At 42.3% G+C, this 22226-nt stretch overlaps 1 protein-coding gene across 2 annotated transcripts in view; it reads left to right on the forward strand.

Annotated features, from left to right (window-relative positions):
* RECQL (RecQ like helicase) overlaps positions 1–22226 on the forward strand; it is a 44387-nt gene that overhangs the window by 1122 nt on the left and 21039 nt on the right. For both annotated transcript variants that reach the window (XM_075004873.1, XM_075004883.1), the window contains exons 2-8: positions 5517–5595; positions 7190–7387; positions 9804–9983; positions 10741–10847; positions 12930–13128; positions 13478–13644; positions 14862–14943. In XM_075004873.1, coding sequence (XP_074860974.1) covers positions 5517–5595; positions 7190–7387; positions 9804–9983; positions 10741–10847; positions 12930–13128; positions 13478–13644; positions 14862–14943 — 1012 coding nt within the window. The remainder of the gene's footprint in view (positions 1–5516; positions 5596–7189; positions 7388–9803; positions 9984–10740; positions 10848–12929; positions 13129–13477; positions 13645–14861; positions 14944–22226) is intronic.

Here is a 22226-nt window from a genome sequence, read left to right on the forward strand (position 1 = left end):
TGGAACGGGTCGCATATGGGGAGAGGCTAGAGAGACTGGGACTTTTCAGTTTGGAAAAGAGGCGATTGAGGGGCGATATGATAGAGGTATATAAAATCATGAATGGTGTGGAGAAAGTGAATATAGAAAAATTATTTACCTTTTCCCATAATACAAGAACTAGGGGACACCAAATGAAATTGATGGGTAGTAGGTTCAAAACTAATAAAAGGAAATTTTTCTTCACACAGTGCACAGTCAACCTGTGGAACTCTTTGCCCGGGGAGGCTGTGAAGGCCAGGACTCTATTAGGGTTTAAAAAAGAGCTTGATAAATTTTTGCAGGTTAGGTCCATAAATGGCTATTAACCAGGGATAAAGTATGGTGCCCTAGCCTTCAGTACAAGGGCAGGAGATGGATGGCAGGAGATAAATCACTTGATCATTGTCTTCTGTTCTCCTTCTCTGGGGCACCTGGCATTGGCCACCGTCGGCAGATGGGATGCTGGGCTGGATGGACCTTTGGTCTGACCCAGTATGGCCATTCTTATGTTCTTATGGTATGTTCTCACTCATTACCTCACCTGAAGATAGATCTGGCCTTTGCTTCCTGGTCTCAGCCCCTGCCATTTTATGTGGATGACCTGGTGCTGCTGCTCTAAAAAGTACACAGCCTGCAAAGACTCACGTGGAGCTGGCTGCTTTCTGCAAATGAGAGTGATTGTGGTTTGTGGGGGAGGAGGATGGGGTTAGATAGGGGGCTGGGGGTGCCTGGCTTTGTGGGAGGGCAAGGAAGGGGCTCGGGCGGGCAGCTTGCAGGCTCTGGGCAGCTGGCCAGCTTGTGGGACGTGCGAGGCTCAGGTGGCTGGCCCCAACAGCATGGGGCTTGGGTGGCACGGGCGGCTGGCCCCAACAGCATGGGGCTCGGGTGGTGTGGGATGGTGGGTGGGCTGTTGGCCTTGGCAGTGTGGGGGTCAGACAGATGACTTGGGAGGCTGGCATTTGGTTGAGGTTGATGGCTGGTGTGTGGGCGGCTGGTCCTGGCAGCACAGGGCTCAGGCAGCTGGTGCGTAGGTGGACGGCTGGCCCCGGTGGCTGGCCCCGAGGGTGTGCGGCTCGGGTGAGTGGCTCTGACAGCACGCATCTCAGGCGGGTGGGGAGCTGGCACGAGCAGCTCTGGAGTCTGGCACGGGGCTCAGGCAGCTGGCTAGCTGGGGCTGCACCAGGCAACAACAAGGGCCAAAAAATTATTGGTGCTTATTTTTAATTTTAAATAACATTTTTATATGCAGCTTTTGTGTTTATTTCAAATTATGAATTAGATTTTTTGTTAAAGCAGGGGTTGGATGATGGTAAAGAAGAGGTGGGGGTGCGTGAGGGTTCTCAAAAATCAAAAAGGGGGCATGATGCTAAAAAGTTTGGAAACCACTGCCCTACTGCTCCCTGACCACTATCAAATAGTGGATCTGTGACAGGCTGGAGGTGCTGGGGAGAGAGGGGAGGGGGTTGGTAGGTGACTGCTGGTGCAACTGAGAGCCTGCTCTTCCACTGCACCCGTGGGGGCCCCCCTCCAGGTACTGCAGCCTCAGAGCACACACTGAGTTGGTGCCTATGCTGTGTAACACAGGTGGTGTGATAGTCCAAAATGCCCCACCACTTAATTGCTATTTACTACTAACAGTTTCAGGTAACCCAGCTGAGAATTTATATAGGCATTAGCCACCTAGCCCTCACTTTTCCTTTTTTGTGGCCTGTACTTGTCCTGTACTCCACTTGCTGTGATTTTAGCCATCTTTTCCCTCAGGAATCTCACCAATGAATCACTACATGAACATTTTGGTACAATTTGCCAGATGCACATTTTCCACATAAACTTCCTGCATACAGCTGAATCATCTGCCTATACTTAGCCTATTTGGGATGTTCAGCTGCCTCTCTCTACACAGGGTGGAGCGCATAGTTTAACACTTTCTTTCACTTTTGAAAATATTTTTTAACCTTTGAAATGATCATTGTCTTATTATGAGATTGCTCCACATGCCATGCTCCTTTTATTCGCCGTTGACCAATGCTTAAATGGTTTTACTTTTAAGTACAGATAAACCTCAGAGTTATGAACATCTCAGGAATGGAGGTTATTCATCACGCTGAAGTAATCTGAACTGAGCAAAACATTACAACTGCTTTTTCAAGAGTCTTTGACTGAACATTAACTTAATACATCGTTCGAACTTTACTAAAAGAAAAAAATACTGCTTTCCTTTTTTTAAGTAGTTTAGCTTCAATCATGCAGCAGCAAAGACCAAACCAAAAAAGCAAATACAGTATGCTTTTTTTGTTTTAGTCTTTGCTGCTGCCTGATTCTGTACTTCAGTTCCAAATGAGTTGTGTGATCAGTTGCCCAGTTCATAATGCTGGTGTTTGTAACTCTGAGATTCTACTGTAAGCCTTTTAATTTTTACAAGCGTATTTTGTTTTGGGGTTTGTTTTGTTTTTGTTTTTGTTTTTTGTTGCTGTTTTTTGCAGTGTGTTTTAATGAGATCCTAAACATCACAGCTTGCTCTTTTTTATATTATCTAATGCAGGTTGATAAGCCACAGCTTTCTTGTGAAGCTGACTTTGTTTTAATAAGTGTTTTTGTAAGTGAAACTAGTCACTGTCTGAAGATTGTTCAGTGCTGTATGTGAAATTAGTCAGTGGTACCTGTGAAATTAGTCAGTGATCTTTGTTCAGTTCCTTAGCATCTGCATTACAGAAAAAGCAACTAATAATAGGACCCTCATTGACAGCATCAGCAGAGAAGCCAAGAACTGAATCATTTATGGGTGCCAAACTGTTTCTCAGAGGTGGATGCTTATTTCAGTGTTGGCAGCGATGCTTGCATTACAATTGCGCATTCTACTCCTGTTTATTGAATAAATTTGGTACGTCCGTCTACAGAGCTCCCATTTCTTTCATAACAAAGTAGGGGAGCTTATCCCATTGATTACGTCAATTTCATATTAATAAACTTCTGATCAGATATAGTAGAGGCTGAACATTGCCACCTGTTCTATGTGTATGAGCACTCTATACAACAATCAGATTCTTTCCAATATAGAGCTCCTTTTAGTTATTTTGAATCCATCATCTGATAAAACAATGTATTTTTGGTGGATATATTGATTGTTCCATACATTGGTCATGTTATCTCATGTTCCATTTCTAGGAAGAAACAATAAAAGTCTGCTGGAGAATTTTTTTTCCTTTACTTCTCCTCAAATCAGTATTCCTGCTTAGGTCAAGGAGGCCATCCTATTTTTATGTTTTAATTTTGTATTACTTTCTTACATACTATAACAAAAGGAAAATCATTAAATATATTTGTTAAAAATGTATATAAGAGGTTTTTTGCTTTGTTCTCTTATAGAATAACAAACTGTCTTATGTCATATCATGATGGTTCAATGCAGTGGTTCCCAACCTGGGATCTGCGGACTCCTGGGGGGCAGTTCACGAGGGTATTGCTAAGAGACCATGGAAAAAGTAGATAAAAGATAAAAATGCTCATAGAAAATAAGTTTTTTAAATAAATTGGAAAGTTATAATCTCTAATTATTTTTAAATGAAATATATTCCAATGATGTTATTAATCACTATCCAAAAATCTGTTGGTTTTCCCTTTTCATTTAATGAATTATACATAGCAGCTAGAATTGGCTTTGGTGGAGGTTCATGAATGGTTTTTGAGAGGTGATTGAGGGGTCCCCACTAGAGAAAAGGTTGGGAACCATGGTTCAATGGTTTTTAGTGGGTCACTATGTAATTAATTCTGGTGTTATGGTTACATTGAGAGACTAAGAGCTAAAATACCCGTGGAAAGTGCAAAGAGCCATATTTACATAATTTATGTAGATAATACATGGCTCAGTGCCCTTCCACTCCCCCAGAGCCAGGCACTCCCAGCCTCTCCCACTCTAAACCAATCCCTATCCCCTCCTCCTGAGCCAGACTCCCTCAGCCCCCTGCTCTAACCCAGTACCCCTGCCCTCCCTCAGAGCCAGACACCACCCCGCCTCTGTGCTCTAACCCAATGCCTAGGGCTCACCAGCGCCAGTTCCACACTGCACTTCTCCCTCCAAGCGCTGGGGCACGTGTACAGCGTGGTGGTAAGCAGTCCGGGTGCATGGCTCTGAGCAGGAGCCATATTTCTTTGCTCAAAGTGCTGTGGCTTGGCCACCCTTGCTGTAGGAGTTGACTCAGGAGACAAACTGACAAAAAGCTTACTTTGAAAATCTAGCTAATGTGCTAGGTATCCTATCATAGACGTCTCCCTGTGAATTAATTTTTTTATGGTAACATCAGTGTGCTTTGTTGAAGGAAATGTGTGACACCCTTAGAGGGGATTGTGAATGCTGACAGGATCTGAGGAATTTCTACAAAGCTGTATGTGTATTTAGCAAATTGAGTGGAATTGCAGGCAAATAATTTAATGTAATGTATTCAGTGTGATTTTACAAGAAACTACAAACTGATGTCCAGTTAATAAGGTTGACTTTTGTTAATAATACGACAGGAATTTATAGAGGGTCACTTAGTAGTTTTGCTGCCAGATAAGAATTGCTCTCGCCCTATTTTTAAAAATAATGAGGAGTCCTGTGGCACGTCAGAAAACCAACGTGTTTATTAGGACATAAGGGCCATGTCTACACTAGCCCAAAACTTCGAAATGGCCATGCAAATGGCCATTTCAAAGTTTACTAATGAAGTGCTGAAGTACATATTCAGCGCTTCATTAGCATGCGGGCAGCTGCGGCACTTCGAAATTGACGTGGCTCGCCGCTCCACGGCTCGTCCCGACGGGGCTCCTTTTCGAAAGGACCCCGCCTACTTCAAAGTCCCCTTATTCGCATCTGCTCATAGGAATAAGGGGACTTCAAAGTAGGCAGGGTCCTTTCGAAAAGGAGCTGTGCCGCGGCAAGCCGCGTCAATTTCAAAGTGCCGCGGCTGCCCACATGCTAATGAAGTGCTGAATATGTATTTCAGTGCTTCATTAGTAAACTTCAAAATGGCCATTTGCATGGCCATTTTGAAGTTTTGGGCTAGTGTAGACATGGCCAAGTTGTCCTGGGTAAAACCTACTTCATCAGATGAGCTGGAGTGGAAATTACTGGAACGGGTATATGTAAGACCAACAAAAGAAGTACTTCTAAATGTAGGACGAATGTTAATGAGTCTAATCAAGTCAGTGTGGCTGTATCTCATTTTCAGCATTTGTTGTGGGGATGTGAATATCAAGAGGGGGAGATTGTCTTTGTAGGGTGTTAACCAATTAAGATCCTTTTTCTGTCCTAAGCTGATAGTATTAAATTTGTAGGTGAACTCCAGTTCAGCTGTCTCCCTTTGTAATTGGGTTATAATTCTTTGTCCTATGTAGCTTGCCCTTTGGCTAAGTGGTTAACCATTATCTAATACCTCAGCTGATGTAATTTTCCCCCATTTCTTTCCTGTAATTAAATAGATTTGTACAGATTTTGATAAAATATGTTGTTTTTTCAGAGAGAATTGTTTGCTGAAGGAGCAATTTTTAATAAAGGAGAAGTCCTTTCAACTTTGAAGATGACGACAACCATTTCAGGTAAACCAGAATTATGATGGCAATTATTCATTCCTCCACCATTTAACTAGTTCTCTCAGATTTGTTAGAAAACTATATTTTCATTGATTGTTACTTCAACTTTGTGCATTTGCTTCCGGTTGAAAATGGTTTGAATTGCTATAATTTTATCATGTTTTCTTTCATATTCCATTTTGGACGTTTTGTAAAAGCTTACCTGGTTTCTAACAATTTCAAATATGATTTTTTTTAAGGACATCTTTCACAGGCCACTAGTCTGTTTCATTGACTTCTTCCTTTGGGTATTTTGGAAGGAAAACATCCACATTTTGTTTTCTTTCCAGCAAATTTGCAGTGTGGATTTTGGCACACAGTCTTAACTTCAGCTGCAGCTTGATTGCTATATTTGGATCAAAGGATAGCATTTTTGAAAAATGTATGTTGGTGTAGTTTTATCTGATGGGGCTGCAAACTGTCTCAGAAACACTGATACATTAATGGAGTAAATTAGATTATGAATTATTTAGTTAAACGGTAAATGCCTTGAATCCAGATACTGAACATTTGACTTCAGTTCACACTACAGGTTGAACCTTTCTATTCTGGCACTCTCTTGTCTGGCAACATACATAATCAGGCATGATTTTAGCTGGCAAGGTGACCACTTATCATGGGTGTGGCAAAGGATGGTTCCATAAAGTTTGTTTACATGCACCAGTCCTTGCTCTGTATTGAGTGCTGTTATTTATAAGACATTTAAGTGTAAATTACAGCTAAGAGCCCAGTAACCAGTCCAAGTATTGATAATATGCTAGACAATGTTACTCTTTTGGGCTGCCAATTTTTCTTATTCAGTACTGGTCAGGTCCCGAGGGTGCAGGGCTAGAGAAGTTCAACCAATCGTATGCTTAGACTCTGTGTGTGTGTGGGGGGGGGGGGGGGGGGGAGGGGGGAGGGGGAGGGGGAGGGAGGGGGAGAGAGGATCTGCCAAGATATGGCCAGCGGGTGGAATCCTGCATGCCAAGCTACTGGGTTCAGCCTGTGGGCAATTCAGGCACAGAGCAGCCAGCTGAATCCCTTACCCCGAGCTCTCTTATGCACCCAACCTTCATCCCAGACCCTGTAACTCCTCCATTAATATCCTGGAAAAGTGCAGCCCTTGACCACTTTCCAAATTCTTGTTGTGCTGCCCACCCGCCTCCCCATCAAAAATTATTGCCTACTCTGGCTTAGACACAGAAAAGAAAATTTACATCTGTACTCCTGAAAAGGTATGACTTCTATGCTCACAGATTTATACAGAATTCAAGCTCTGCAGATTTTCTTCTAGAATTTGGACTGTAGTCCGTATATTTTGACATGTCCCCTGTCTTTCCTTACCTCCATCCTCAATGCACTGTCCGCACTTGGAATTTAATGTTGTTGCTGATGAGAGACCTTTTCCCTGAGCAGCTGGACAGAGCTTGTGCATCCAATTTGGAGCTGGCTGGAATATTTGAGAATGACATGTTAATGTTCATGCTACTTTCATGAAGTTGTAATTCGCAAAATATACGTTTCACAACATTTCATATTCCGCCCCCCCCCCCCCCCCCCCAACCGATTCTCACTTCAGTCTTAAAGGAGGAGCTGATTTCCACTGACAGTGAGCTGCAGGCTGTGGAGATCCAGATTCAGGAACTCCTGGAAAGACAACAAGAGCTTATTCATAAGAAGACGGTGTTAAAGAATAAAATAAAACAACTATCAGAAGATTCAGAAGCTGGGGAAAGTGAAGAAACTGAAACATCAGCTGAGGCATGGAGCAAACAAGGTTGACAAAATCATATTAATTTATTGTTAATTCATCTTTATTCTGACTTAAAAGTAATGCCATTTAGGATGTGTCTACACTTGCATCCCTCTTTTGAAAGAGGTATGCAAATGAGACAAATCATAATGCAAATGAGGTATAATTTGCATATTTGGCACCTCATTTGCATGTTCTCATTTCAAAACGGCTTCTTTCGAAAGAAGGCGGCCAATGTAGACTCTGCTTTTTCGAAAGTAAACCCCATCTTCGAAAGAATCCTTCTTCCCATTGAATAAAGGGAAGAGGGATTCTTTTGAAGATGGGCTTACTTTCGAAAGAGCAGCGTCTACATTGGCTTTCTTCTTTTGAAAGAAGCTCTTTTGAAATTAGAACATGCAAATGAGGTGCCAAATATGCAAGCTATACCTCATTTGCATGTTCAATAAACCTCATTTGCATACGTCTTTTGAAAGACGAATGCAAGTGTAGACACACTCTTAATGTGAAGAGTGTACTGAGAATTATCAATGTGGATGAGATAATGAAAGTTAGAATATGGAATTTTGGCTCACCTGTGTTTCATTAGGAGGTGCTTTTTGTTTTTTCCATGTGGATAATTTCTTTTATTATATCATTTGTTTTTAGCAAGAAGTTTTTCTTGTTGGCTTTGGGTAGTTAGTTGTCCTTAGATTTTAATTGGAGGGTGAAGCAAGTATTTGCTTACTTAGATATTCCTGAGGACTGATGTTGGCGCTGCTGGACTGATTCTTCTAATAACTGATTGTCATCTGTGTTCTCCTTTGCTTGTTATGAAATTATAGTTAGGGAAATTGAAGTTAATAATGAGAATTTAAAGCTATTGGTGTGTTTTTGTTTTTGTTTTGTTGTTTGTTTCTTTGTTTGTTTGGGGTGGGTGATGGTATCTGTTAAGTATACTTGGACAAATTCAAACCCCAGCTTTACCAATCATCAGTTGTAGTCATTTGAGGTTGAATCACCTGAGGGGGACAGTTTTGGTCAGGTGAGTAAACTCTGGCTCTGCTTGGCACTAAAAGAATGTATTCCTCCTTGTATGTTTTCCCCCGATTTTGCTTGTTTATCTGCCTTCTACTTCAAGGTACACTGGTTTAAGAGCACCCTGAAAAATAATTAGAGAATCAGGCACTGTTAAAGGACCTAATCCTGTAAACATTGACTGTCACATATGAGTGAGGTCACTCAGGGTCAACTGCAAGTATGGGGCAGCCACTCCTCAAAGCTGGTGGTTATTTTAATACTTAAATTTTTCAAAGCAGCACAAAACAATCACCTATCATTCCTTACTGGTTACACCAACGACGCAGTTCCCTTAAAGTAACCCAATCATAGGCTTCCACCCAGACACCCAAGTCAAATAAAGATCTGCCAGTCCCAAAGGACTGAACTCATTACCCCAGATCAATGAATATTTCAGATATTATCCTAAATGTACACTTAAGGCCAATTCTTAAGTAAACTTACTCTTATTTTGTAATAATTGGATATGAGATCAGTATAAATACCGACATGAGTACGGTTTTAAGGTCAGATTTGTAGTAGAGAAGGTGAGCTTTGTAGTTGCAAAGAACTCTTCTTGAATTTGGGAGATACAGTGTAGTCCAGTGTCCAATATCACATTCATGGTGTACCAATTTAGGACTAGGACCTAAATCCTTAGGGCTCAGGTTTCTCTTCATGAAACCTTGCGTAGATCTGAGATGGCAGGATCAGGACTCATTGGTCATCCTGGGCAAATGATAGGTTTTTGATGTAACCTTCTGTTTCCCAAGCATGGTATTTAACATAAGGCAATTTATCCATTAAACACTTTATCAGACTTTAAAGAGAAAGATAATGAAATGATTTCACTAAGATTCATGTTAAGTCCCTTTGATCAGCCAATCACCAGCCTTAGTCATAGACAGGAACTGTCTGTTTACATGGCTAACAACTAATGAGATAATTAAGTAAGTCAACACACTTTTAGGTTGTTGCAGTTAATGTGATAGTGGTGGCAACAGTGTTTTTTATGGTCATATCAGAAAACATCACACCAAATAGCCTGCTTTTTTCCTGTTTATATTCATTGGACAAATATTCTGAATTAAGGATTAGCATTTTTATTGTATAGTACCTAGTTTCTTTGATTAGCACGCATTACAGGGTGAATAGATCCCTAAGCCTGGAGACATCTCACATTTATGCTTTCAAAAAGTCTGTAAAATATTTTCATGTAAGTTGTATACTTGTGAACACTATTCCTTAGTTTCCGTGTGCAAATCTTATGGGTGACTTGAAAAATGGCTTTTGAAAATTTGGCCTGATATGACATCACACTATGGTTGGTAAAAATTTCTTCCATATTGGCTTTCTTTTCTATGATTTAGATGCCCTAGTTTATTTTTATCTCTTTTTACAGACTTTCCGTGGTGTGAGAAGATCAAAGCTGCACTTCATAATAATTTTAAGCTCCGGAAGTTTAGGTCTCTGCAGCTTGAAACAATCAATGCTACAATGGCAGGAAAGGATATATTTCTTGTCATGCCCACTGGAGGTGGAAAGAGTCTGTGCTACCAGTTACCTGCAGTATGTTCCGAAGGTATATGAGAATCAAGGTCATGTATAAGCAAAGGCATTTGCTTTTCTCTTTTGTATTGTTGGGGATGTAATACATGTTGTAGAGATGCAATGCTATATTATTTAGTTACTGTAAATAAAATTGTGTAATGCTAAGAAACATAACTCCCCAGGAACAGAAAGAAAGAACAACACTTTGGAGAGACAAACTATGTTAAAAAGATATTTCTGCTTGTTTTCACTTTAAAGGGACACTATTGGCTTAAAAGCGTAACCTTGCTCTAAACAAACTTATTTGTCCAAGTTCCTATCAACAACCTTAGCTAATTAAAAGTGAGACATTTTAAAACCCAATTTTTTTCCTGCTAAATTTGCTCTGTTTCTTGAATTTCAGTTTATGCAAAGTAAATCATTGAAGCCAATTGAACTTCTGTTTCTCTCAGTTTCACTTTCTTAGTGGTACAGTGCTTTGATTTTTCAGATGTTGCAGAGGAATGTATTTTAAAAACAGCTGCTTTATTGGGATTTTTTTAAATTGTGAAACCATTTTTATTGTTCTTGATTTTATAAAAAGAGACAATTTATTGTTTAATATTGTTTAGCCCCCTCCCCCCGCCCCTTACATGGCTGTAGTATACCTGATCTTCTTTGGACAGATATCCTAGATGTTATGTGGTGATTTGTTTTATTGCATTCAAGATGTTTCAGTTCAGTCCCAAGTGAAAAATGGTGTGAGCTAAATATTTCAGAAAAGTAATATGAAGGAGTATTTGTTTCAGGTTTTACACTTGTGATCTGTCCTTTGATATCACTTATGGAAGATCAGCTAATGGTTTTGGAACAGCTGGGAATTTCTGCAACTTTATTAAATGCTTCAAGCACTAAGGTAAGTTTAACTGTCATGTGACACTGTTACCTTTTATTCATCTTGTTTATGAACATTATGTGGAAATTCTTACTATCTCAGCTTCATATCTCAAATTCATAAGCCAAGGAACACAATCTGCCTGCAATCTTTACTCAAGATATTGTTAATCTAAATTGAATGTACAGGTTTAACCTCTGTTGTCCAGCAGGCACCCTCACTACCTGATACGTGCTGAACCAAAGAATTTCTTGAAACAGGGGAGATCAATGTAGGGTGTCTGTAGGTCTCCATAGATGTTTGAAAGTCACGGTGTGGGTAGCACTGCAGCAGCTCTAGGCTTTGTGCCCAGTATGGCCCCACGCCTGGGGCACTGCTACCATGTGGGGTCCCTGCTGCTTAGAGTCCCTTGCCTGGGAGTGAAGGAGGGCAGAGGAGGAATCTTGTTGCTGATGGGTTCTCTGCACCCACTAATTTTTCTCTGTGAGTGCTCTAGCCCTGGAGCACCCACAGAGTTGCTGCCCACCAGACCATAGATGTTGTCAGGCCACAGAATTCTGGATTAGAGAGGTTCATTCTGTTTAAAACAAGACAAAATCTTGGATGAAGTCAATAGAATTTTGTGGGACTGCATTAGTGACATGAAAAATAGTTTGCAGATGATACATATTTTTGATGCTAAAGTGACTCTTTTATGGCTGTATCTCTCGAATTTCTGGATCTAAAAGAAGGTGCACATTATTGCATCAGTTAGTAATGTTTAGTAATTCAGATTCAAATACATGTAATCAAGTCTCTTGTTTTAGGCTATAAGCTGACTACCACACAGGGCAGAAAGGATTTCCCCACCCAGTGGTATGGCATTGTCCAAGTTCTTGGCTGCACTTTTTGATGTGGAGAAGTGTTTTGTGAGGCTATATCTAGACTACAGGGTTTTGTCAGCAAAACAGCTGTAAATTGACAGAACTCAGCACTTTTGTTGACAGCTGTATGCTGCTCGCCATGCGGAAGAACACTTCCTTTGATGGCAATCTTTCTACAAAAATCCAGTCTGGACATTTCAGGGGGCCTTTTGTCAATGCAAGGGGCTTTTGGGACATCGGATAACCCTGTCTGCTGTGGTTCTGTTCGGCCATTTTGCTGCTAGAGCACTGGGCAGTCTGGCTGTTCTCTGTCAACAGAGTGGATTGCTCTGATGGTCCACTTTGGTCTTTTGCCAGAGGCTGGCTTGCCATACAGGATGTCTTTTGGGATCCTTCCATCAATCATCCTGTGGATGTGGCCAAGCCAGCGAAGCTGCCGCTGCCTGAGGAGGGTGTGCATAGCTGGGTTTCCAGCTTGCTCAAGGACGGTAGTGTTGGACACTCTGTCTTTCCACGATATTCCTGCAGCAAGGAATGTCACTGTCATGTGGGTCTTCACAGTCACAGCCGACGCTGCAAATGAGGATGCCAAACAGAACTACGAAGGGCGCTATCCATAGTCTACATAGACTGAAGGATGCTGCTGCTACTACTACTGCTACCACCACTTTGGTGGTCTGGCCATGCTCTGTCGACAGAAGATTTGTCAGAAGATACTGCCAACAAAAGCTCCTGCTGAAAAATCCTTCTAGTTAAACAGAGCTTGTGCATGTAGTTTTTTTTGCTGACTGCCATCAAATAGTGGCCAGTTTGAGAGGAAGGACACTGGACCTAATGGATTAAGGGTCTGATGTGGTCTAACGAATTTCAAAATTGGGTTAAAAAATAAAGAGTACAGTCTGGGGTACTTTGCACAAAGATTTTTTCCCAAAATATAGCAGCAGACGTGGTTGACATGGGAAACTTGACAAAGAAGACAACCCTAACTAATACAGTACAAATATTCACATTGTATTTGCTACCTTTTTCTAAAATCTGTGACTTCAATTGTAATAATTTTTTCTGGAAACATCAATTTATATCTCTATATATCTACATAGATATTGTCAGATCATTTGGAAATTCTTATGTTGGGTGTTGCAGAGCGTTTTATGCATTGAGCCACAATTGATTCTTGCATAAAGGAACAGGTGCATGATCTTCTGGTTGGTTTCCAGCTTCCTTTTTTGTTTTTTAACAGGAACACGTAAAGTGGGTTCACACTGAAATGCTGGATAAGAATTCACAACTAAAACTCATTTATGTTACTCCAGAGAAAATTGCAAAAAGTAAAATGTTTATGTCGAAACTGGAGAAAGCGTATCAAGCAGGGAGACTCACTCGTATTGCTGTGGATGAAGTTCATTGTTGCAGTCAGTGGGGACATGACTTCAGGCCTGGTATGCCCATATAGAAATACATATGCAAAGTTATTCAAGTATAAATAAATGATGAGTTAGACTTGAAATGAGGGAAATGTTTCTCTTTTCATAGCTAAGTGTATGCACAATGCACGACACAGAAAATACTTGTACATTGTCTGAAAGCTTTTTAATTTCATTTACTACTGTTCACAAATAATTTATGGCCTTCTCTAAAGGCCCAAATCCATTTACGTTAGGGACCTCTAACTGTGGGTTACATTTTCAATTTCCTAGGAGATCTGATTTGATTGTGATAATATGGTACTGATTAATGTAGCATTGCTGGTGTAAGAAACCAAATCTTTTTTCTCTTATTCTTGTTTAGACTACAAGTCACTTGGTATCTTAAAACGACAGTTTCCCAATGCTCCTTTGATTGGGTTGACTGCAACTGCAACAAGTCATGTTTTGAAGGATGCTCAGAAAATTCTGTGTGTTCAGAAATGCATTACTTTTACTGCCTCTTTCAATAGGCCCAATCTTTATTATGAGGTATGTATTTATTTTATTTGTATTGGAGTAGTGCCAAAGGCCTTGTTATGGACCCCCACACCATTATGTTAGGTGCCGTACAAACACAGAACAGTCACTATGTTCCGCTTTTTGTAAGACAAAATTTCATTTTATAGTTCTAGGGCAGAATGAGGGTACCAGTAACAATTATGGTTGTTTTTTAAAATATTCAGAGCTTGGGCTCTGCCTGCCCTGGGTACCTTTTGAGAATATTCTCCTTCCTCCATTTTTTTCTATGGTGGTGATTTATTTGTCAGAAGATATAGTTCTAATAGTTAATTCATCCTGAGGACAAACAGTGGCTAACTTTTTTTTTTTTTGGGGAAATGTTTAATTCTCACAGGATTCTTCAAAGCTAAATCTCTGACAAATTAATTTCTTTTGAATTTTTTCACTCTGAATTTGTCTGATGGAATGACAGAAAAGGAAAGGCGAAGAAGTGGAGACTGCGGGCTCCAAACCTAGCAAAGTAGGATAGGACTCAGGAGTATGACAGAAATAATTGTAAACACTAGAATGCTAAAAGATTAGTTTTTTTTCTTGTCGTGTGAGAATTTGGATTCGTGGTCTGTTTTTTCTTAAATGTTCCTTTTTTTTGTTGTTGTTCTTGTTTGTTTCAAACTAATTTTTGCCACCTTGGTTCTAAGCAGCATCTGGGAACCAGGAGTTGTATACTAGTACTGATACTGAATTTTAGGCTTTTGTGATTAGTAATATTGGACGTTATCCTTCCCTGTTTAATGACTTAGCATCTGAGCTGGGCTTTAGTGCTTCACCATAACTTCTTGCTAAAATTTGCACCCTAGCCTTTCGTAGAACTTAGGAAGCTCCATATATCATGAGTGGAGATTGGCAGACTAAAATGTTCACAGTTGAATGGCAGGAGGCAAGCACTGTCGACTACAGCGAGTATTTTAGTTTAGAAAAAACAGTGCAAATGTCTGGAAAAGTTATGAACTTATGTGGTTTGTTTCGCATTTTTCACTGGAAAGCATCTGTTTGTGCTTATTTAGTTGTAATGGATCTTTAAATTGTAGAACAGATTTAAATTTAGTTCAAGGGGTGAATAATGGGCTTACTGTATTATGAGGAGCATAAGAAGTTGGCTAAATGACCCCTTAACAGTTCTTTGTATAAATTACCTGTGTGTGTGTGTGTGTGTGTGTGTGTGTGTGTGTGTGTGTGTGGTTTTTCAGGTTCGTCAAAAACCTTCAAACAGCGAGGACTTCATTGAGGACATTGTTAAGATCATCAATGGAAGATACAAAGGACTCTCAGGTAAACAATATATAAACTAATTCTTTTCAATTTTTTATTAAAGGCAAGGTTACAATAAAATGATAACGTAATAAATGGTACATCATTTGTCCAGGATCCAGTTAATATTCAAAGAACCTGGCTAAAGGTTCTGACTTGCTATCTGGGGAGCCCTCCTCCTCCTCCTCTGCATATGTTAAAACAGTGACTAAATTTCTAAATAATTGTCCTCTTCTTGGGGCATATCTTGTGTATAAGTTTTATGAGAACTTTTAACTACAAGGACAGCAGTTTTTTTTTTTTTGAGCTAAGCCATAATTCTATGTGGGGAGGAGAGGACCCACACCTTTTCAATACAGAAAGGTCTCAATGCATGTGAATCCAGAGTACGCAACCCCGCTCTTGCATGGCTGACCCTCCCGATTCATGCTTATGCTCGTGATCCGTACTTATGTGCTATGCATGGGGCGAGAAGCAAATGTACAGTACTCACCCCCAACATCTCTCACTAGCATCACTTGGAAAGTGAGTCTACCCACACAGCAACTTTCTTCTCTCATAAGAAAAGCGAGACTACCATCATCCAGCATCTTTTGCCCTGCATAAGAAACAAGTCCACGCAACTAGCATGTTTTGTGTGTATTTATCATGTTGTTATACTTAATAAAATATATATTTTTTTTATCATCTAAATACTTTTATTTAGATTGTTCATTGTGTTGGGATTATTGCTGAAAGGTCTGCCTTAATAAATTACATAAGAATCTCGCATGCTAGTGTGCAAGCTTACGGACTATTGGACTACGCATCTTCTTTCTCTCTCATGCTGTTATTCCACGAACGTCTCCCTCTTATACTCTTGTAAGGTTTTTCTTTGTTAGTGATTTTTACTGCAATCATGGGCCTTAACAGGAAAATAAGTAGCGGAGCTAGTTGTGTTGAAAGTGAGAAGAAGAGGTAAGCTCATACTGTGAGAACCTTTGAAGAAAAGTCAAGATTTTGGACTCATTAAGAAGTGGCGCATTGAACTCTGAGGTTGCACAGCGGTTCAACGTGAACGAATCTTTTGTGCATTCTGTTAAAATTCGTGAAGGGGAAATACGCAAAGCTGTGGAAGACAGTGCACCAGCAACAGTCAAATTGATTCAACACATGCGGGATCCAATTCTTATTAAGACTGAGAAGGCCTTAAATTTATGGCTAGAGGACATGAATAAAAAGTGTGCGCCATGGAAGGGTGTTACAGGAAAAAGCTCTCTCTTCGTATGAGCACTTCAAGAAATCCATGGGTGGTGAAGGATCTACCGTGTCTACGAAAACATTTTCAGCAAGTAAAGGGTGGCTGGCAAAATTCAAAACCCAATACTCGCTGCATAACATACAGTTAATAGGGGATTCGGCAACTGCCAACCATACTGCAGCCAAAAAATACCCAGCAGAAGTAAAGAAGTTGATCCAGGAGAAGGGATATAGACCAGAACATGTGTTTAAAGCAGACAAGACCAGCGTTTTCTTGAAGAAAATGCCTAGTAGAACCTACATTTCAAAGGCTGAGAAGCAGGCAACTGGGTTTAAGACATCAAAAGATAAAGTTACACTCCTATTTTGTGGCAATGCTACTGGGCATGTGATCAAGCCTGGGATGTGTGTTGCTCTGGGAACCTCAGAGTATTGAAAGGAAAGAATAAAAACCTCCTCCCTTTGTTTTGACAGCCCAATAAGAAGGCATGGGTAACAGCACAGATATTTTTGGACTGGTTCAACAAGTGTTTTGTTGCTGAAGCAGAAAAATTTCTGGCTGCAAAGGGAATGGAATTCAAGGTGCAGCTCATCATAGATGATGCTCCTGGGCATCCTGAGTCTCTACAATTTGCACACCCCAATGTGGAAGTTGTTTTCCTTCCTCCCAATACTACCTCTCTTATCCAAGGTGTGACGCACATCCAAGGCTATCTACACTTGCCTCATCTTCTCCCACATCTGAACTGCTATGGATCTTGATCCTGAGCTTGATGTAAGCCATTGTTGGAAGAACTTCAGCATCTGGGACTGTATTACGCATGTCAAGGAGGCTATGGAGGAACTTAAGCCTGAAACTGTGAATGGGTGCTCAAAGAATATTTGGGAGGAAGCTGTGAGTAACTACACAGGCTTCCCCAAGGTAGATGACAAAGTCAAGAGGATGGTTAACATTGCTTGTCAGGTAGGCAGTGAAGGATTCAATGACATGGCAGAGGACGATATAGAAGAATTACTAAATGGTGATGGGGAAGAGACCATGAAGAGTGTGGAGGAGGAAGAATTAGAAGAGGAAGAAGAGATCGAGCAGGCATCATGGGACCTCCATAAGTTCAGCAAAGTCTTTCAGCTGCTTAAACAGCTAACTGACAAGGTGCAGGAGTATGATGCTTCGATGGAAAGGAGTTTAAAGATCACTCAGGAAGTGAACAGATGTTTCTTCCTGTTAAGGGAGATGTTCAGAGAACTCCAGTGCAAGAAGAAACAACTGCGTATCTCCATGTTTTTCAGGAAAGTACTGCAAAGAACATGATCTCCCTCGCCAAGCTGTACCATCGCACAGTCTCCCACCGCATCGCCGACGGAACCTCCTTGCACACTCCTGTTTTGTTGCCTGCACGAAAAAAGGTTATGAAATCACTGACCAAAACACCTGTCGCAACTCAAGCCTTGCATTCTCCTGCTTCGTTGCCTGTGCTAGTTGAAGCCTTGCATTCTCTTGCTGCCTCAATGTCTGCGTCACCTGTTTGCAAGAGAGCTTCACAACCTCTACTTTCCTCTGAAGTGGATCCCAATGACCTCCCATCTGTTAAGGGGTCAGAGGAGGAGGATCAGAAATAAAAAGCCTCCATCATGCTATATATTGCACTTCATCATTGTCTTCATCTGTCATTGAACTGTACATCGGGCTACGTCGTCGTCATCACATGAAGAGAAATGGATGATCTTGCATTCAGATAAGCCCCATTTGATTTTTATATAAGAATTATAGTGTCCAGGCACAGTATTTTATAACATTTAGGCTACATCTACACTAGCCCAAAACTTCGAAATTTACTAATGAAGTGCTGAAATACATATTCAGCACCTCATTAGAATGCCGGCAGCTGCAGCACGTCGAAATTGATGCGGCTCTCTGCCACGTGGCTCATCCAGACAGGGCTCCTTTTTGAAAGGACCCCAGCAACTTCAAAATCCCCTTATTCCTAGCAACAGATAGGAATAAGGGGATTTTGAAGTTGCTGAGGTCCTTTCCAAAAGGAGCCCCGTCTGGACAAGCCGCGTGGCGGTGATCAGCCTCAATTTCGAAGTGTTGCAGCTGCCGGCATTCTAATGAGGCGCTGAATATGTATTTCAATGCTTCAATAGTAAACTTCGAAATGGCCATTTCGAAGTTTTGGGCTAGTGTAGACACAGCCTTACACTTTAAGATTTATGTACATTTAATTGACACAAATAAAATTTATAAGAACACGTGCATGGTTTAGAGGAGTTTGCAAAGTTTTACTTTCCGTATACAATAGTTTTCTATAGGGAGACCCAATTTATGCATATTCAGTCTTATGTGGGGCTAACAGGAACCAAACCCTTGCGTACTTTGAGACCTTACTGTAATGTGAAATAGACAATCAAGTGGCTAACAATAAATAAATAGTCATTTTATGTAAACTGTGGATCCTTTATTAGAGTATTACATAAGGCAGGGTGGGATATTTTTGAAGCTGTCATCTTGTTATAAGACGATTTTTTAAATTTCCTCTCAAAATAATCTGATTCCTGGACGTAATCACCATGTTACCACATATGTTTCAATTTCCCTGCAACCTCCCTGACAGATCAGCTCCCTACTAACAAAAATCTGGTGGGTGTTAACTGTAATGAAATGCTGTCAATACAGTGAATTTTATAAATTGAAGATGAATATCCCCTTTTCCATATAAAGGCCCACTCCTCCAGATCAACTTGTTTGTCCAAATCTCTCTCCCATCTTTTCATTGGCTGTATTTTTTAATCAACATCTTTTTTTGAATCAAAAATGTATTTGTTAGAAATTAAATATTTTGTTTAAGCTGTTCTTTGGTCAGCTCCTCAAATGAGAGAGCCACCGTGTATCCAGATTTCACAATAAGATAGTTGACTTGTAAATTCTGAAAATATAGGATCTTTAATTTATTACATGCCTCTCATACATTTTCAGATCAGGATCAAGGACCAGCTGTCTGAATTGAGTAATATAAGCTCTTACCCACAACTGATCACTTTGCTATTTCCTGTGGATAAATTCATGATTTTTAATAAAAGTAGGTAGGGGAGAGGGTCTCAGTAACAGGAATTTTAGAAAATGTATCTAAAGCTGCTAGGATGGTCTGGATGAATGGATGCCTTCATTTTTTTTGGTTACTTGAATTTCTCTATAACTCAACAATTAGTATACAACCCAGTGAAACCTCTGCAAGAGACCTTAAGCAACCTCCTGTGTTATGGAACTGCTCCAGAGTATTCCCAAAATATATCAAGTACTCATCATTCTTCTTCGAGTGGTCCCCGTGGGTGCTCCACAATAGGTGTTGGGCTCGCCCGGCGCCGCAGATCAGAATTCTTCTAGCAGTTTCTATTGGATTGTGCATGCGCCGATGCGTGCCGCTCCCTTGCACGACCCGGCCATGTGCGCGATCCGGTCCCCGCCAGTTCCTTCTCAACCGCCATCGGCTGCAGACGGAATCCGCTCCGGCTAAAGCCAGAGACAGATAAGATTGTTTGTTTGTTTTTTGTCACTATAAAAAAAGAAAAAAAAAAAGAAAGAGGAGGAACAAAGGAGAGAGGGGTGGACAAGAAGGCTAGTTAAGCCGTCCGCTGCCCCGCAGGCTGGTGAATGTTATTTTGGGTTAGAAAGCACTGATTAGTGGCTAAGTACCCTATTAACAGTAAAGACTCACCGCGATGGCCTCCTCGGGGTTTAAGAAGTGTGAATCATGCCGTGAGGCTATGCCGGCCTCTGATGTGCATAGTGAATGTATTCGCTGCCTGGGAGAGTCACACGTTACCCAGAAGTGTTCCCACTGCGCTAAGCTTACAGCCAGGGCCAGGGCCAGGAAAGACAGAGAGATGAGGCTCAAAATGATCTTGTTTGATAAGGCTGTCCAGCCGGAACCGCCGGAGAAGCCTCGCACAGAAGGGCCCTCTGGGTTGCATAAAAGGAAGGCAGCCTCTTTGACCCCCTCTGTGCAGAAGAGGAGGAAACTCTCCCTGGCTCGATCCTTGCTGGCGGGCCCAGCGGAACGCAAAGCCCCCAGCTGCGAGCTCATGAAAGCGGCCCCGCAGCAGCGCACGTGGCAGAGGCTGAGCCTCCGATTACACAACAGGTGGCACGGAAGGTGCCGCGAGCGCCAGTGAGGCAAGCGCCGGAATTGGCGGCACCGAAGCATGTGGCACTGGCCCCCGCGGCGCTGACAGCGCAGGGGCACCTGGCACGGAGCCTATCGACGCCAGATGAAACTACCCGTGCAGCACCGCAGCTGAGTGTGCCCAGCGCGGCGCCGACAACGGGGCCAAGATCCCTGGCACGGGAAGGGGCGGCGCCCACCCCGCAGGGGAGGGGCAGGGCAAAAACAAAAACTCGGCACCTCAGTCCATCTCCAGGCAGGGCTGTGCTGCCCTTATCTCCTAGTCCCCCCCCTCCAAGATATACACGCTGCACCGACGGGCTGTAACTCCACCGGCTTATTTAGGGCTTCCCTCTCCGTTCCTCCAACCAATTTCGCCGTGGCTTGGGCCACCTTCACCATTTCTGGGCATGGATCCCCTTGAGTACTATCACAAACCAGCTTCACCACTGTCTATGTCGTCGCGGAGGTCCCGCTCTCCCAGACATCATGGGTACACTCCCCGATCGTGGTCCAGGTCTCCATCACTGGGCCCTTGCCCATGCTGCTATGGTCGTCCTCATCATGCTGAACACAGACACCGCAGGTCTAGATCCAAGGGCAGGTCCTCCCCTGCTACTCGTCAATACTCCCGTGTACACTCTCGCTCTGGGACGGGAACACAGTTGTCTCAGGGGCAATTAGGTCCAGAATCCCGAGACTTCCCTTCACAGTCCTCCAGGGAGCAAGTATATCACCAGACTCAGGAGCTAGAGGATTTGAGGGAGGTGTGCCCGAGTAGTTCCTCCTCATCCTCCCCAGATGAGGCCATGGTCCCCGGGGATGTTTCCCACCCCCCGGATGACCTTAAACAATTCCAGGAGCTGTTCAGAAGAGTAGCTTTCACGCAGGACATTCAAATAGCAGAGGTGCAGGAGAAGCATCATAAACTCCTGAAAAATTTGAGACCCCCGGCTTCATCTAAAATCTCTGTCCTGCTGGACGAAGCCATTATGGAGTCAGCCACTAACATATGACAGACCCCGGCCTCTATTTCACCTACAAACGAGAGCGGATAAGAAGTACTTCATCCCAGCCAAGGGCATGGAGTTCCTCTTTAGTCACCCGCAACCGAATTCTTTGGTGGTCGAATCGTCCCAGCAGAGGTCGAAGATGTCTCAGTACAAGTCGGGGGGGTCGGATAAAGATGCTAAGAAGCTAGAGCTGTTTGGCAGGAAGATATATTCCTCCTCTACCGTATTATTGAGAGTGGCAAATTACGTGGCACATCTGTCAAACCACAACTTTGACAATTACTCTAGACTCACTCCCCTCATGGATTTACTCCCGGAGGACAAGAAGCCGGTGTTAAAGGCGATTGTCCAAGAGAGCTATGCGGCGTCGCGGACGGGAGTCCAGATTGTCCTGGACGTGGCGGACACAGTGGCACGTTCAACAGCTGCAGCAGTGGTAATGCATAGGGAATCCTGGCTCCAGACGTCTGGTATCCCCAGGGACCTAGAGGCGAAGATCGTGGATCTTCCCTTTTGATAAGCAAAGGCTGTTTGCGGACTCAACCGACTCGGTCCTCCACTCCAGCAAAGACTCGAGGGCCACACTTAGGACCTTGGGTATTTATACTCCCCCATACAAGAAGAAGAAATTTTATCCTCAGCAGAGACGCTACGCTTACCAACCACAGCGTGCTCAATATCAGCGAGGCTACGACCAAAGGCGCCATCAACGGCAGCAGCAATACAGGACTCCCAGGCGACGTTCTCAACAAAGCCGTACACCCTCGGGGCAGGCCCAGAGACAGCAAGTTTGACGGGTATGTCGGGGGCTGCACTATCAACACCATCGCTCAAAGCCACTCTCATTTCATGTTCCATCATCGCCTCAAACCGTTCCACTCCCAATGGC

This window comes from Carettochelys insculpta, chromosome 1 (assembly GCF_033958435.1).
Source record: "Carettochelys insculpta isolate YL-2023 chromosome 1, ASM3395843v1, whole genome shotgun sequence".
NCBI classification, from domain to species: Eukaryota; Metazoa; Chordata; order Testudines; family Carettochelyidae; genus Carettochelys; species Carettochelys insculpta.